General features: G+C 42.9%; 1 protein-coding gene across 4 annotated transcripts in view; it reads left to right on the top strand.

Annotated features, from left to right (window-relative positions):
- C13H9orf153 (chromosome 13 C9orf153 homolog) overlaps window positions 1-13,066 on the top strand; it is a 35,792-nt gene extending 22,726 nt beyond the window's left edge. For 3 of the 4 annotated variants that reach the window (XM_009189046.4, XM_009189047.4, XM_009189045.4), the window contains 3 exons: window positions 3,697-3,788; window positions 5,262-5,751; window positions 11,763-13,066. In XM_009189046.4, coding sequence (XP_009187310.2) covers window positions 3,723-3,788; window positions 5,262-5,751; window positions 11,763-12,001 — 795 coding nt within the window. In that variant the 5' untranslated portion in view covers window positions 3,697-3,722 and the 3' untranslated portion in view covers window positions 12,002-13,066. Of the gene's footprint in view, window positions 1-3,696; window positions 3,789-4,066; window positions 4,218-5,261; window positions 5,980-11,762 lie in introns of those variants that run through there. The other variant, XR_001896019.3, reaches the window with a different exon arrangement.
- Window positions 13,067-13,497: the final 431 nt, after the last annotated feature.

Below are 13,497 nucleotides of genomic sequence, written 5' to 3' on the forward strand. Positions count from 1 at the left end.
TATAAATGTAGCAAGTTCAGAGTTAAAGAAGAGACAAGGGTCCAAGGTTAGTGGTAGGTTCACAGTTAAGAGAAGTTGTATTATTACCCCAAGTGGAAAAAAATTTACATATTTGCAAAGAAAGGAAGGAGCCATTGGGGAACATGAGACTGAAGACAAGAGAGTGACAGGAAGCAAGAAGGAAGAAAAGAGGAGTTGTTGGAAGGGAAGGGAGGATAACTGAGCGGAAATACTCCACAAGAGTTATGAGGAGGGGCTGGGTGCGATGGTACACTCTTGTAATCCCAGCACTTTAGGAGGCCGAGGTGGGCGGATCACTTGAGGTCGAGAGTTTGAGACCAGCCTGGGCAACGTGGCAAAACCCTGTCTCTACTAAAAATAAAAAAATTAGCCAGGTGTTGTGGCGCTTGCCTGTAGTCCCAGCTACTTGGGAGGCTGAGGCAGGAGAATGGCGTGAACCCGGAAACCGGAGGTTGCAGTGAGCCGAGAACTGTGCCACTGCACTCCAGCCTGGGTGACAGAGTGAGACTCCATCTCAAAAAAAAAAAAAAAAAAAAATTAGGAGGAGGATAAAATATATCACCCTGGGTAGGAGAGAGAGAAAATTAACACTAGATGAGCAGAGAGAACTTTTTTCCTTCTGAGTTGGAGGGAAGGGTGAAAAGTTGGGAGTGAGTGCAAATGGAGGAGGGGATCGCATCCCCAGGAGTTTCTTTGAGACGCCCTTGCTCTTCACAGTACAAGGAAAATTTACTGTAGGAATTTGTGGGAGTAACGATGAAGAGAAGTGCCACAGAGCCCCCTGCAAGAGCTCCACTTTACTCGCACGAATCTGTAAACCAGCCGTTGGCCATATTTCCATGACTTCACCAGGAACACTCTCCATGAGAGATTGGGTCAAAGGGCTGATCTAGATTTAGGCATTGACTTGGATCAAGCAAAGACTGAGGTTAAAAGTTTGCTGGTCAAGTCAACCTTTAAGTGTATAAAAGCATTTTTGGCTAGTGATCTGTTTCAGCATTCAGAATCCTGACACTTCAGTGACAGGGAGAGGCACCCAACGATAGTTTAGCAAAGAGGATTAGCAAGAATCTAAACTTCTTTGTGCTCCATTCCTTGTCATCATCGATACTATTGTAATAAAATGAAGACATATTTCTTAGCTCTTGCTTTGACTCTATGTATAGAGAGTTGCAAGATTGGCTATTGAAGTTGGACATTGTCTACCTGAATTGGCACTGCTGATTAAAATTGGGAGGTGGCAGGGAGAGAGAGAGAAGAGGGGAGAGAGGCGAGAGGTTACATCTTTCCCTCCTCTGAGGGAAGGGAGGAGAAATATGTATTAACCCTTGGTGATGGGAGAAGGCAGCCTTCCTGTGGTGGACAACTCTGAAGCTGTCTGAAAGACAATAGTAATGGTTGACTGGAAGACATTGACAGGTTTTAGGTAAAGCACGTTAGAGAAATATTTTCCTTTGCAGAAACCATTTCCTTCCTTTGCAGAAGGAAAGCACAATCAAGTCTTATTTTAACTGCCTAGAGATAAACAGGTCTGTGGCAGGCATGCTGCACTGTATGTTTTTCTAGTCCTGTATGTCAACATAATGATCTTAGTAGTGACAAATAGTGACAAAAATGTATTTGAGATTTTATATATATGTATATATGCATATACACACATGTGTGTATATATCTCCATGTGTGTAAATGTGTGTGTGTAAATGTGTGTGTGTGTAAGAGTGTGTGTGTGTAAGAGTGTGTGTGTGTGTGTGTGGATCCATTCTGGGTGTTTCTACTTTGCTTAGGAAGGAGGAGAAACATAATTGTTTTCACTTCATCCCAAATACCAAATGAGTGTTTTTGGTTCATCTCAGGCACTCACCCCAGTGACCACAGCTGCCAGTCATGATACAGTAATACCCTGTACCTAGAAATATATTTTCCCTCCATATAGTCCCTTACCTACCAGTAAGGGTTTCACTGGAATAAATTAAGCCAAGAATGTGAAGTTTTATGGGGTTTATCTGTATTTATTGCTATATAACAATTCATCCAAAGCTTAGTGGTTTGAAACAACAATAATTTACTCTTTGTCAAAATTTTAGAGTTGCTTTGCTCAGCTGGGAGATGGTTCTCCTCCATCTGGGATCGGCTGAGTTTGCTTATGCTGCTGTAGTCATCTGGAGGCTCGTCTGGGACTGGGAGAACCAAGATGGCTTCATCTACATGCCTAGTGGTCAATGCTGGCTGCGGAGTCTGCATGGTCTCTCCAGATAGGCAGCCAGATCTCTCTTTACATGGTGGCTCAGGCTCCCAAGAATGTGTAGGAAAGCCGTAAAGCCTCTTAAAGCCTGGGTTCTGGCACTCACACTATGTCACTGACACAATGCCACAAGATACTGGTCAAAGTCAAGCATAGGCCAGCCCAGTCAAATGTGGGAGAGCACTTCACTGCCACTTACCAATGAGACCAATTGTGGAGATTCCATGGCCATTTTTAACCTCTTGCAGAAGAATTAAACACAGTTCCATCTGCAAAATGCCTTATAGTATATCTGGCACAAAGCAAATTACTTTCAAAATGTGTATTGTTTTTGTTATCATCATTACATATGAGCCTTTTCCTCCTGAATAAAAAACACTTTTTGAGTATATGGAGGTGGATGGGTTTTTCTTTAGATGAACTGAAAGTTGATCAGAATATGTAAGACAAGAAAATAAAACCATCCAGCTGGGCGTGGTGGCCCACGCCCGTAATCCCAGCACTTTGGGAGGCCGAGGCAGGTGGATCACCTGAGGTCAGGAGCTCAAGACCAGCCTGACCAACATGGTGAAACCCTGTCTCTACTAAAAATACAAAAGCAGCCAGGCATGGTGGCACATGCCTGTAATCCCAACTACTTGGGAGGCTAAGGCAGGAGAACTGCTTGAACCCGGGAGGCAGAGGTTGCAGTGAGCCAAGATCGTGCCATTGCACTCCAGCATGGGCAACAAGAGTGAAACTCCATCTCAAAAAAATACATAAAATAAAAAACAAAACCATCCATATAGGATTTGTTACACTAGTATTAAAACTAAATACACACGTTGTAGAAGAATTTGGGTATTTCAGCGAAATGTTCAGTTGAAATGTGACAAATTTGGCAGACGTAAACTAGGAAAAAGCAAATGAAAAATTTAAATTGTATTGATATGCTTTGAATTTGTGTCTCCACCCAAATCTCACATCAAATTGTTATCCCCAGTGTTGGAGGTGGGGCCTGGTGGGAGGTGACTGGCTCATGGGGGAGAATTTCCCCTTTGCTGTTCTCATGATTGTGAGTTCTCATGAGACCTGGTTGTTTAAAAGTGTGTAGCACCTCTCTCTTCACTCTTTCTTTCTCCTGTCCTGGCCATGTAAGACATGCCCTGCTTCTTCTTTGCCTTCCCCCAACAATTGTAAGTTTCCTGAGGCCTCCCCAACCATGCTTCCTGGACAGCCTGCAGAACCATAAGCCAATTAAACCTATTTTCTTATAAATTACCCAGTTTCAGATAGTTCTTTAGAGCAATTCAAGAATGGACTAATACACGTATAACATTTTCAAAACGTCCCACTCACAAATTTTTTAAGATTTAAGAAGTCTCACCTCCCCCTTTGTAGTCAATCTGATTTTTAATCTTTGATTTTTGTCTTTTCTTATATTGCTTCTTTAGGAATTAGAGAATAAAATCCCAGCACGATGTTCCTCACTGAAGACACCAGTTCAGCTGAGGACAATAGAGCAGCCGCCCTTCCTCGATGTTCAGTATGTACTTAACGTTGTACGGTGGGGAGTACACGGGGAGCTTTACGTTCAAGTATCATAAATATTCAAACTATTGAATGCACAGTGACACACTTGGGAGCCATGGGAAACACCAAAATGTCACTTTAATGACTTAACATTCTTAGTCACAGAGAAACGTAGTTCTTCCTAGGGCAGGTGGGCAGAAGTGCTGAGCTGTTTTCGTGATAGTTTGGTTACATAATTCGTTCTAAAGAGCCATTCACCAATGTTAGCTCACTTTCTTTTTTTTTCTTTAGGAAAAGATGTGTTAACCAAAGCACAATCCAGCCCAATTTCCAGGCCGAAGATTTCATGATATCAGTCCAAACATCGCACTATTTAACTCCCAAAAAAAACACTGGAAAAAAAGACTATCAGTGCTAACACATTTACATATAAAATCTCCATGTATGTACCAATTTCTAAAACAATTATAAGACAGATACACAATTTGGGGTAAACTAACAAAACAGACTATTATAAAATATTAAAGGCAATCCTCCTGGTCACCTCTTACTTGAAGTTGGCATAACTGAGAATGCATCAGTATATTCCTGCACCACCTTATAGCCGAGCTCATACTGGTTCCAGGGTCTGGACCACATGTGTAGCCTCAGTAGTTGCAGACTCTTGACCTTCTAGAAGACCTCCAACATCCCTTCTGCTTTCCCACGTGTTAGCTCACTTTCTATTTGTTGCCCTTGCAATAAAAGTGACTAGGATTGAAAGAAAACTCTGCATTGGGCTAAACGACCTAAATTTTGGCCCTAACCTGAGACTATGGCCTCTTTGGCCTTCCAATGTAATGGAAACCTCTTAGAAATGATAGGATTTGTAGGAAATACAGGATTTTAGATGGGGACAGGTCCTCTCAGGGATTTCTTACTGTTTTCTTCTGCCAACAACTATTCCCAGATACTCCATGAACATAACCATTTGTTCTGGTCAAATAATCCCAGTGATCAATGACTATTACAGCCTCCTCAGGACTGGATTCCTGAACATTCTGGGGGTTCTTTGGAAACCAGGATGAAGCTTTGATATCAAAGTCATCTGGCTCCCTTTCTTCCTTCAAAGAAGTATAGCATTGCTCAAAACAAGCAAAGGCCAGTCTCCCACAGCTGTTTCTCTCCATGGTCACTCATAGAATTTCAGAGTTGGAAAGATCTTCAAGACTTTTGAGTTCAATTCTAACTGCCTAATTTTATAACAAACGTTTATAAGACGTGTCTAAATAATACATCTTTAGGGGAGTGAACCGGAGATTTGACCTCTCTGTTCTCTATTCCACATTGCCACAATTGACTCGGTTTAGATAGGCAAAGATATCTTCCAAAGATAAAAATGCTTTGTCTTTATGGTTATTTGTTATTTTTTCTAGGGTTTGTGGGTCTGCCAGAATATTACATTTTTGTCAGTCTCGTGACTTACCACTTTTTTTTCTGTCCACAGCTGCCAGAATTATATGCATGTATTGTGAATTTTAATAAGGAGAGCAAGAAAACAAATCTACAAATGCATGGTATTTCACTTAATGAAGCACAGGAAGTACTTGCTAAAAACCTGAATGTCATGTCATTCACCAGGGGCACTGATGTGAGAAGAGATCTCCAACCTGTTTTCAGGTGCACAGTGGTTAAAAAAGAGCAGAAGCGAGTATCCATGACTGAGCTCCTCCACAGCAGCTTACTGGCGGGCTCCCTCTCTCCCGCGGGGAGGCTCTCCAGGTCCCGGCAGAGGCTGTCACAGTGTGGGATCTCCCCTCCCAAGCGCACTTTTCCTTATGAAATTCTCAGTGATCACTCGAATGCCTTGGCCCAAGTTACCGTACAGAAGAAGGTTCCAAGCGCCAAAATCTTGTGCAGCCTAGGCATTTCCAGTGCCACCCCGGAAAAGTTCGTTTTGGAAGATAAACTTCATAGATACTTCTTAGTGGACCCAGGTAATTTAAACAGATGAGGTTATGTGGGAAAAAAGGAATGGAAATCTCACTGCAAATTTACTAGAGCGGAAATAGTCCAATACTGACCTACAGCAATTTTGCCATTCTGAGGTTCATGGCTGCTATCGATATGTTTACTTCATAGCGTCAATAAAATGCAGAACAAGCCTGGAAAACATAGAAAGACCCCATCTCCAAAAAATAAATAAATAAATAAAAATTAACTGAGCTTGGTGGCATGTGCCTGTAATCTCAGCTACCCGAGAGGTTTAGGCGGGAGGATCACTTGAGCACATGAGTTCGAGGTGGCAGTGAACTACGATCACACCACTGCATTTCAGCCTCGGTGACAGAGAAAGACCCTGTCTCTAAAAAATGAATAGGTAAAAATAAAAATAAATTAAAATTCAAAACAGAGAATCCAGAATTCCAGGATCAAGTCTCAGATTCATTCTTTAAAAGATGTATTGTTGGGCCAGGCGCGGTGACTCACGCCTGTAATCCCAGCACTTTGGGAGGCTGAGGCAGGTGGATCACCTGAGATCAGGAGTTTGGGACCAGCCTGGCCAACATGGTGAAACCTGGTCTCTACTAAAAATACAAAAAATTAGCTGGGCATGGTGGCGGGCGCCTAGAATCCCAGCTACTCGGGAGGCTGAAGCAGAGAATTGCTTGAAACCAGGAAGTGGAGACTGTGGTGAGCCGAGATCACGCCATTGCACTGCAGCCTGGGCAACAAGGACAAAACTTCGTCTCAAAAAAAAAAAACAAAAAAACCATGAAACTTATGGTGCTGAATTTTAATGAGAAGGGAGTGTCTTACACTTTAAGTCTCCATCTTATGTAAATTGAGAGAGGTAATATTTTATCATTTTGTTAATAGATTACATCAATTTGTGATTACCCTCTGAGGTAGTTTCTTGATTCAAGATAAGACCATTTTCACAGCTAATATTTTGACACCCCATTTTTATATTAAAAGTAGTGGGACAGGGCAATATGGCAAAACCCACACTCTACAAAAAAATTTTAAAAATTAGCCAGGCGTGGTAGCATGCACTGGTAGTCCCAGCTATTCGGGAGGCTGAGGTGGGAGGAGAGCTTGAACCCAGGGGTTCAGAGGTTGCAGTGAACCAAGATTGTGCCACTGCACTCCAGCCTGGGGAACAGAGCAAAACTCTGTCTCAAAGATGAAAAAAAAAAAAAAAAAAAAAAAGTAATGTGAGAGGCAGAAGGAGCAGATTTAAAGGAATAGATTGATTACTGTCAGTATATTTGGTCCAAAGAGTTGGAAGAGTTTTTGCTGTAACTCCCTACATTGACATCTTAACAGAACCAAATGCAGGTTTCAAAATCCTTTCATAGAGTCCTACTTTGTGGGCTTTGGAGCCTAGGTAGCGGTGCAATTAAAGCAATCATAGGACTGGCCTAGATAATTCACAAAGTACACAAGTAAAGTCTGGGACCGGAAAGGAAAAATCATGAAAAGTTTTGAGATTCAATAAGAAGAACTAGTCAAAAACCTATTGAAGGGTTTTGGATGTTTGATAGGGTCTTGAACATTTATGACTTTGCCATCCATAGGGGCCAAGTTTTTCTTTCTTCCTAATGTATGAATTACCTGCTGCTTACCTAACTTCTGGAGGTCTCTGATGTGGTCTCACAAACTCTGTGTTGGAGTCTCTTCTCTGCCTCCTTATCTTCATTTCCTGAGATCCCAGAGGTAAATTTCTGGTACACGTCATGTCTATTCAAGAAATATGCCGGCTGGGCACGGTGGCTCATGCCTGTAATCCCAGCACTTTGGGAGGCCAAGGTGGGTGGATCACCGGAGGTCAGGAGTTCAAGACCAGCCTGGACAACATGGTGAAACCTTGTCTGGACAACATCGTGAAACCCCATATATACTAAAAATACAAAAAATTAGCTGGGCTTGGTGGCAGGCACCTGTAATCCCAGCTACTTGGGAGGTTGAGGCAGGAGAATCGCTTGAACCCAGGAGGCAGGGGTTGCAGTGAGCCAAGATTGCACCACTGCATTCCAACCTGGGCGACAGAGTGAGACTCCGTCTCAAAAAAAAAAAAAAAAAAGAAATATGCGTGGAGTCAGGCAGGCATCTATGTGAAGGGTATCCAGTAATCCCTCAGGGGTAACTGGTATTGCAACAATTCATCTTCTACTCTCCTACACAGTCCAGAAGAACTTTAGGATCTTGGTATTCCAAAGTATACTGAAGGACATATTCCTACTAGCACCAAGCACCGGGTAAGGAAAAGAGAGTGGGTGTTGCCGTTTTGTTCTTCTGTCATATGAGCTCCTCTTGTTCAGGCCAAATCCTGTAGAATCATGTAGGTGAGGAACCAAAAATAACAGAAAACCAAATAGTGGTTATTTTTCTTACATAATTAGAAGTCTAGGGGCACGCAGACAAGGGTCGGAGCAATGCTTTTTTTTTTTTTTTTTTTTTTTTTTTTTTGAGATGGAGTCGCGCTTTGTTGCCCAGGCTGGAGTGTAGTGGCTTGATCTCAGCTCACTGCAAGCTCCGCCTCCCAGGTTCAAGCAATTCTCCTGCCTCAGCCTCTTCCATGTAGCTGGGACTACAGGTGCCCACTCCCATGCCTGGCTTTTTTTTTTTTTTTTTTTTGTATTTTTAGTGGAGACGGGGTTTTACCGTGTTAGCCAGTATGGTCTCAATCTCCTGACCTCATGATCCACCCGCCTCGGCCTCCCAGTGTTTTTTATCTCTCCATTTATTTAATGAACACATTGTAATTATACATATATACAGAGTACAATATATGTTTCAATAGATATATATGTTGTATAGTGATTGAATCTGTGTATTTATCCTGACCTCATGCACTTACTATTTCTTTGTGGTGACGACTTTTAAAAGACTTCCTTCCAGCTATTTTGTAAGATACCATATCTTATTGTTAACCATCCTTACCTTATTGTACAATAGAACACCAGAATTTATTCTTCTTATCTAACTGTAACTTTGTTTTCAATTACTTATTTATTTTGATTTTATTATTATTATTTTTTGAGACACTGTCTCCCAGGTTGGAGTGCAGTGGCACAACCTCAGCTTACTGCAACCTCAACCTTCTGGGCTCAAGCGATCCTCCTATCTCAGCCTCTCAAGTAGCTGGGACCTCAGGTGCATGCCACTACACCCGGCTAATTTTTGTATTTTTTATAGAGATGGGGTTTCATCATGTTGCCCAGGCTGATCTTGAACTTCTGAGCTCAAGCGATCTGCCTGCCTTGGCCTCCCAAAGTGCTGGGATTACAGGCATGAGCCACCGCTCCTGGCCCATTTTACATTTTTTTGAGATGGTATATTGCTATGTTGCCCAGGTTGGCCTCAAACTCCGGGTCTCAAGGACTCTTCCTCCTTCAGCTTCTCCAGTAGCTAGGACTACAGGGGCATGCCACTATGCAGGGCTTCTGTGTGTGTGTGTGTGTGTGTGTGTGTGTGTGTGTGTGTGTGTCCGAGTCTTTCTCGGTCGCCCAGGCTGGAGTGCAGTGGTGTGATCTCGGCTCACTGCAAGCTCCACCTCTTGGGTTCACGCCATTCTCCTGCCTCAGCCTCCCGAGTAGCTGAGACTATAGGTGCCTGCCACCATGCCCAGCTAATTTTTTATTTGTTTGTTTGTTTTGTATTTTTAGTAGAGACGGGGTTTCACAGTGTTAGCCAGGATAGTCTCGATCTCCCGATCTTGTGATCCGCCCGCCTCGGCCTCCCAAAGTGCTGGGATTACAGGCGTGAGCCAACCCACCTGGCCACAGGGCTTCTAATTATAACTCTGAACTCACTGACTTCTCTCTCCCATCCTCCCCTCCCACTCCCTACTCTGTCTCTGGTGACCACTGTCTGTGGAGCGATGCTTTCAAATGTCTCCAAGGACCCGGGCTCTGCCATTGTTTTGTGTGTAGCCTTTGTTTTCACATCCAAAAGACGTCTCCTTCCCCCTCGGATGCTGTGGCTACATTCCAGGCAGGAAAAGGTGGGATAGGATGAAGAGCCACATTGATACTTTTGTCCTCTTTTAATAGGGAAGCAACGATTTTCCAGAACACCTCTCCTTAGGTGACTTCTTTCTACATCTTCTTGGCAAGAATTGTGTCCAATTATCACCCCTTCCTGTAGGGAAGGCTGGTGAATAAGAGTTCTTAGCTCCCTCCTCTATAGCAGAGGGAGGCAGAAGAAGACTGCAATGCGTATGGAGTAAGCCAGCCTAAAGTGTCTGTCAGAGATCATGATATGAAGCTCTTTTTTTCTTTTTTGACAGAGTCTTGCTTTATCACCCTGGCTGGAGTGCAATGGCACGATCTTGGCTCACTGCAACCTCCGCCTCCCGGGTTCAAGCGATTCTCCTGCCTCAGCCTCCCGAGTAGCTGCGATGACAGGCACCTACCACCATGCCTGGCTAATTTTTTGTAATTTTAGTAGGACGGGGTTTCACCATGTTGGCCAGGCTGGTCACTTTGGGAGGCTGAGGCAGGTGGATCACCTGAGGTCAGGAGTTTGAGACATGAGGCTCTTTAGTCACCAAAATTATCTGCTCTAGGACCTTCTCTTGTCAAAGATCCCCTTCCTTCTTTTTGCCACCACTTCTTGCTATGCCAGGTCTACAAAGATCTTGTCAAACTCCCTGAAACTTGGCAACTGGCCTTATGATCGGACTGCTGAACACCATGGCCAGTCGCAGTGTCTGTTCTACTGGGGGAGGTATGAGCCCAGTGAAGAGTCTCTGGCACCTGCCTTCTACTTCAGACATGTACAGTCTGTATAAAGACTTCTCACCAGGCAGGCCCAGGCCCTCCCGGTACAGGGATGGAGGACTGATTGGGGTGGGGTGGTGCCTGCTCAGTCTTTGGACTACAGGTGACCTGTTCAAATGTCACCACGTGGGGGACAGCAAAGTCACACACCAGAAATAGACCAGCCATCCTCTTATCTGCCGTGACCATAATTCTCCTTATACTTGTTTCTGTGGCCCGTTGGCTCCTGGTTTTACACTCCAGTCCCTGCCTTCAGCCTTGCTTTTGTTGTTGTTTTCAGCATTACAATGAAAGGGGTGGAAGGGAAGGGAAAGGGGAATGGCTGCTGGGGAGGGGAACACGGGTTGTGTCTTTGCTTGATTCCTTCTCATTGGCTTATTGGCTCTTTGAAGGAATTGTAACTGCTAATGACACCCCAAGCTTGTGGGTCCTGAATGAGTGTGGAGAATGGCCAAATTCTAGCTCAGCCACTGCCCTTTTATACTTAGGGCTTCCATTAGCATCTTGGAAGAAATGACTCTAACAATCTGTGCACTTCTGACCCATCTTCCTCCCTGGTTTAGGATCCTTTTCTCCTCCCTGCTGCTCTCAGGGCTCCGTAGAGCTCTCCGTTTGCACATTCAGTTAGGATCCAAGCACAGAATGAGATACTCCCTCCACCTGCTGGGGCCCTGCAGGGTCCACTCAAGCCCAGTTAGCCAGACCCACTCAATTGCTGTCTAGGAGCGGGCTTCACATGAAATCGACATCACAGGGTCTCCCTTAAATTTATGAAGCTTTAGGCCAGGCACAGTGGCTCACTCCTGTAACCCCAGTATTTTGGGAGGCTGAGGCAGGTGGATCACCTGAGGTCAGGAGTTTGAGACTAGCCTGGCCAACATGGTGAAACCCCATCTCTACTAAAAATACAAAAAAAGTAGCCGGGCGTGGTGGCGGGCGCCTGTCATCCCAGCTACTCAGGAGGCTGAGGCAGGAGAATCGCTTGAACCCAGGAGGCGGAGGTTGCTGTGAGCCGAGATCACCCCACTGCACTCCAGCTCAGGCAACAAGAGCAAAACTCTGTCTCAAAAATAAATAAATAAATACAAATTTAAAATAAAGCTTTAGAAATGGCTTTCTGTCAGAAAGAGGAGACTTGAGTTCATCAAAGGCTTACCCTGTCCATGAAGCATCTCTGAGTAATGAAAGGCTGAGTAAAAACACCATGTGATTCTTTTCAGGAAAACAATTCATGGATCTAAGGGATCTGGAATGGAGATATTTTAAGGGGCTTGCGAAGTGGAGGCGCACTACAGCACTTTCATTCACAAACGTAAAATACAACACTGAGAAGAGATTTACAGAGAGCCAGGGCATGCCTGATGTTATTTTCCCCCCTATAGTTCGCAAGTCTTTGGTCATTTATCCTCAAATTGATTATCAAAATGAAGGAATTTCTTCTCTTAAATTGAATATGTAGTGTATGAAAATATTTTGGACATAGATTTTTGCTTTTGAGAGCATTGAATTTATACACAAAAAGTAAAGAAGCCAAGGACCCAACAGAACATCTGAACTGAGTGTGTACAACACACATGAAGGTGTACCGTAAAATTAAGCCATTAATAAAGAGCAAAAGGTCCGATTTAATCTGTTAATGTGAGAAGTGGTTTGGACTGTGCAACCCATTTGGACCAGCGCTAAAGCAAATACAAGTCATGTGAAAAGAAAAGGTGTAACTGAAGAATACCCAAGCAAGAATAGCTTTTTAAGGAATTTTAAGCACACAAGGAAGTTCATCATCATAAAAGTATTTGGTAAGTTCGACAAATAAATTAACACGTGAGCATATAGAGATCGACATGAAAACTTAAATATAATCTATTAACTGTCCAATGACAAAGAAGGAAACAGCATCCATGAAATAAGAACAGAAATATTTGAAAAAGAACAAATTGGAAATCTTGGAAGTGAAAGATACAGTCATTGAAAACTATAATAATAACCCTTGATAAATTATCCCAGTGGTACCCTGGATATATCTGAAGAGAGAGGGCTAACAAGTTGGAAGACAGCACTGAAAAGCTTATAGATCATAGCACAGTAAGACAGAAAAAGAAGAGTGTTGGAGGGTAGAATGAGAAGTTCAGAAATGCATACAATGGAATGCGCAGAAAAAAATAGGAGAATGGAAAGTAAGTGATATGAGAAAATAAAATGACAGAAAATCTCAAGAAACACAGGAGACCTTGAACTGAAAAATCACAGGCTGATTAGCAAGATATTGAAAATAAATCTATGCCCAGAAATACTGTAGCAAAACTATGGACCACTAAGCAATAAAGGAAAATGTAATCTACAAAAGAGAGATGGATTAGATACAAAGAAACGACAAATTGACAATAGAACGCTCATTAACAATAGAGGTCAGAAGACAATAGTGCCATATACTTACAATGCTGAAGGAAAACAGCTGTCTGTAATTCTGTAAGCAGCCAAACTCTCCCTGAGGAGTAGGGGTAAAATAAATACGTTAAAAAATACATGAGCCTAAAAATGTTTACTATCCATAATCCCTTTCTTAAAAAACTACTAATAAAGTATGTATTTTAGTAAGAACCTGGAGGGAATGCAAGAAATAATGGCACACAAATTGTTAACAATATATGTATGAATGTGTAGATATTAAAATATATTTCCAGATTCTATTTCCTAATATGTTATTTTCAAAAGTTGTCTCCATATAAGTGAAATTATTCTGTAGTCTCCACTTTTTGCACTGTTTTTTAAAACCAGATTTTGGTATTAAAAGGTAAGCATTTCGAGAGACTGAGGCAGGTGGATCACTTGAGGTCAGGAGTTCGAGATTAGCCTGACCAACATAGTGAAACCCCATCTCTACTAAAAATACAAAACTTAGCTGGGTGTGGTGGTGGGTGCCTGTAATCCCAGCTACATGGAAAGCTGAGGCAGGAG

The sequence above is a fragment of the Papio anubis genome, chromosome 13, assembly GCF_008728515.1.
Source record: "Papio anubis isolate 15944 chromosome 13, Panubis1.0, whole genome shotgun sequence".
Taxonomy (NCBI): Eukaryota; Metazoa; Chordata; class Mammalia; order Primates; family Cercopithecidae; genus Papio; species Papio anubis.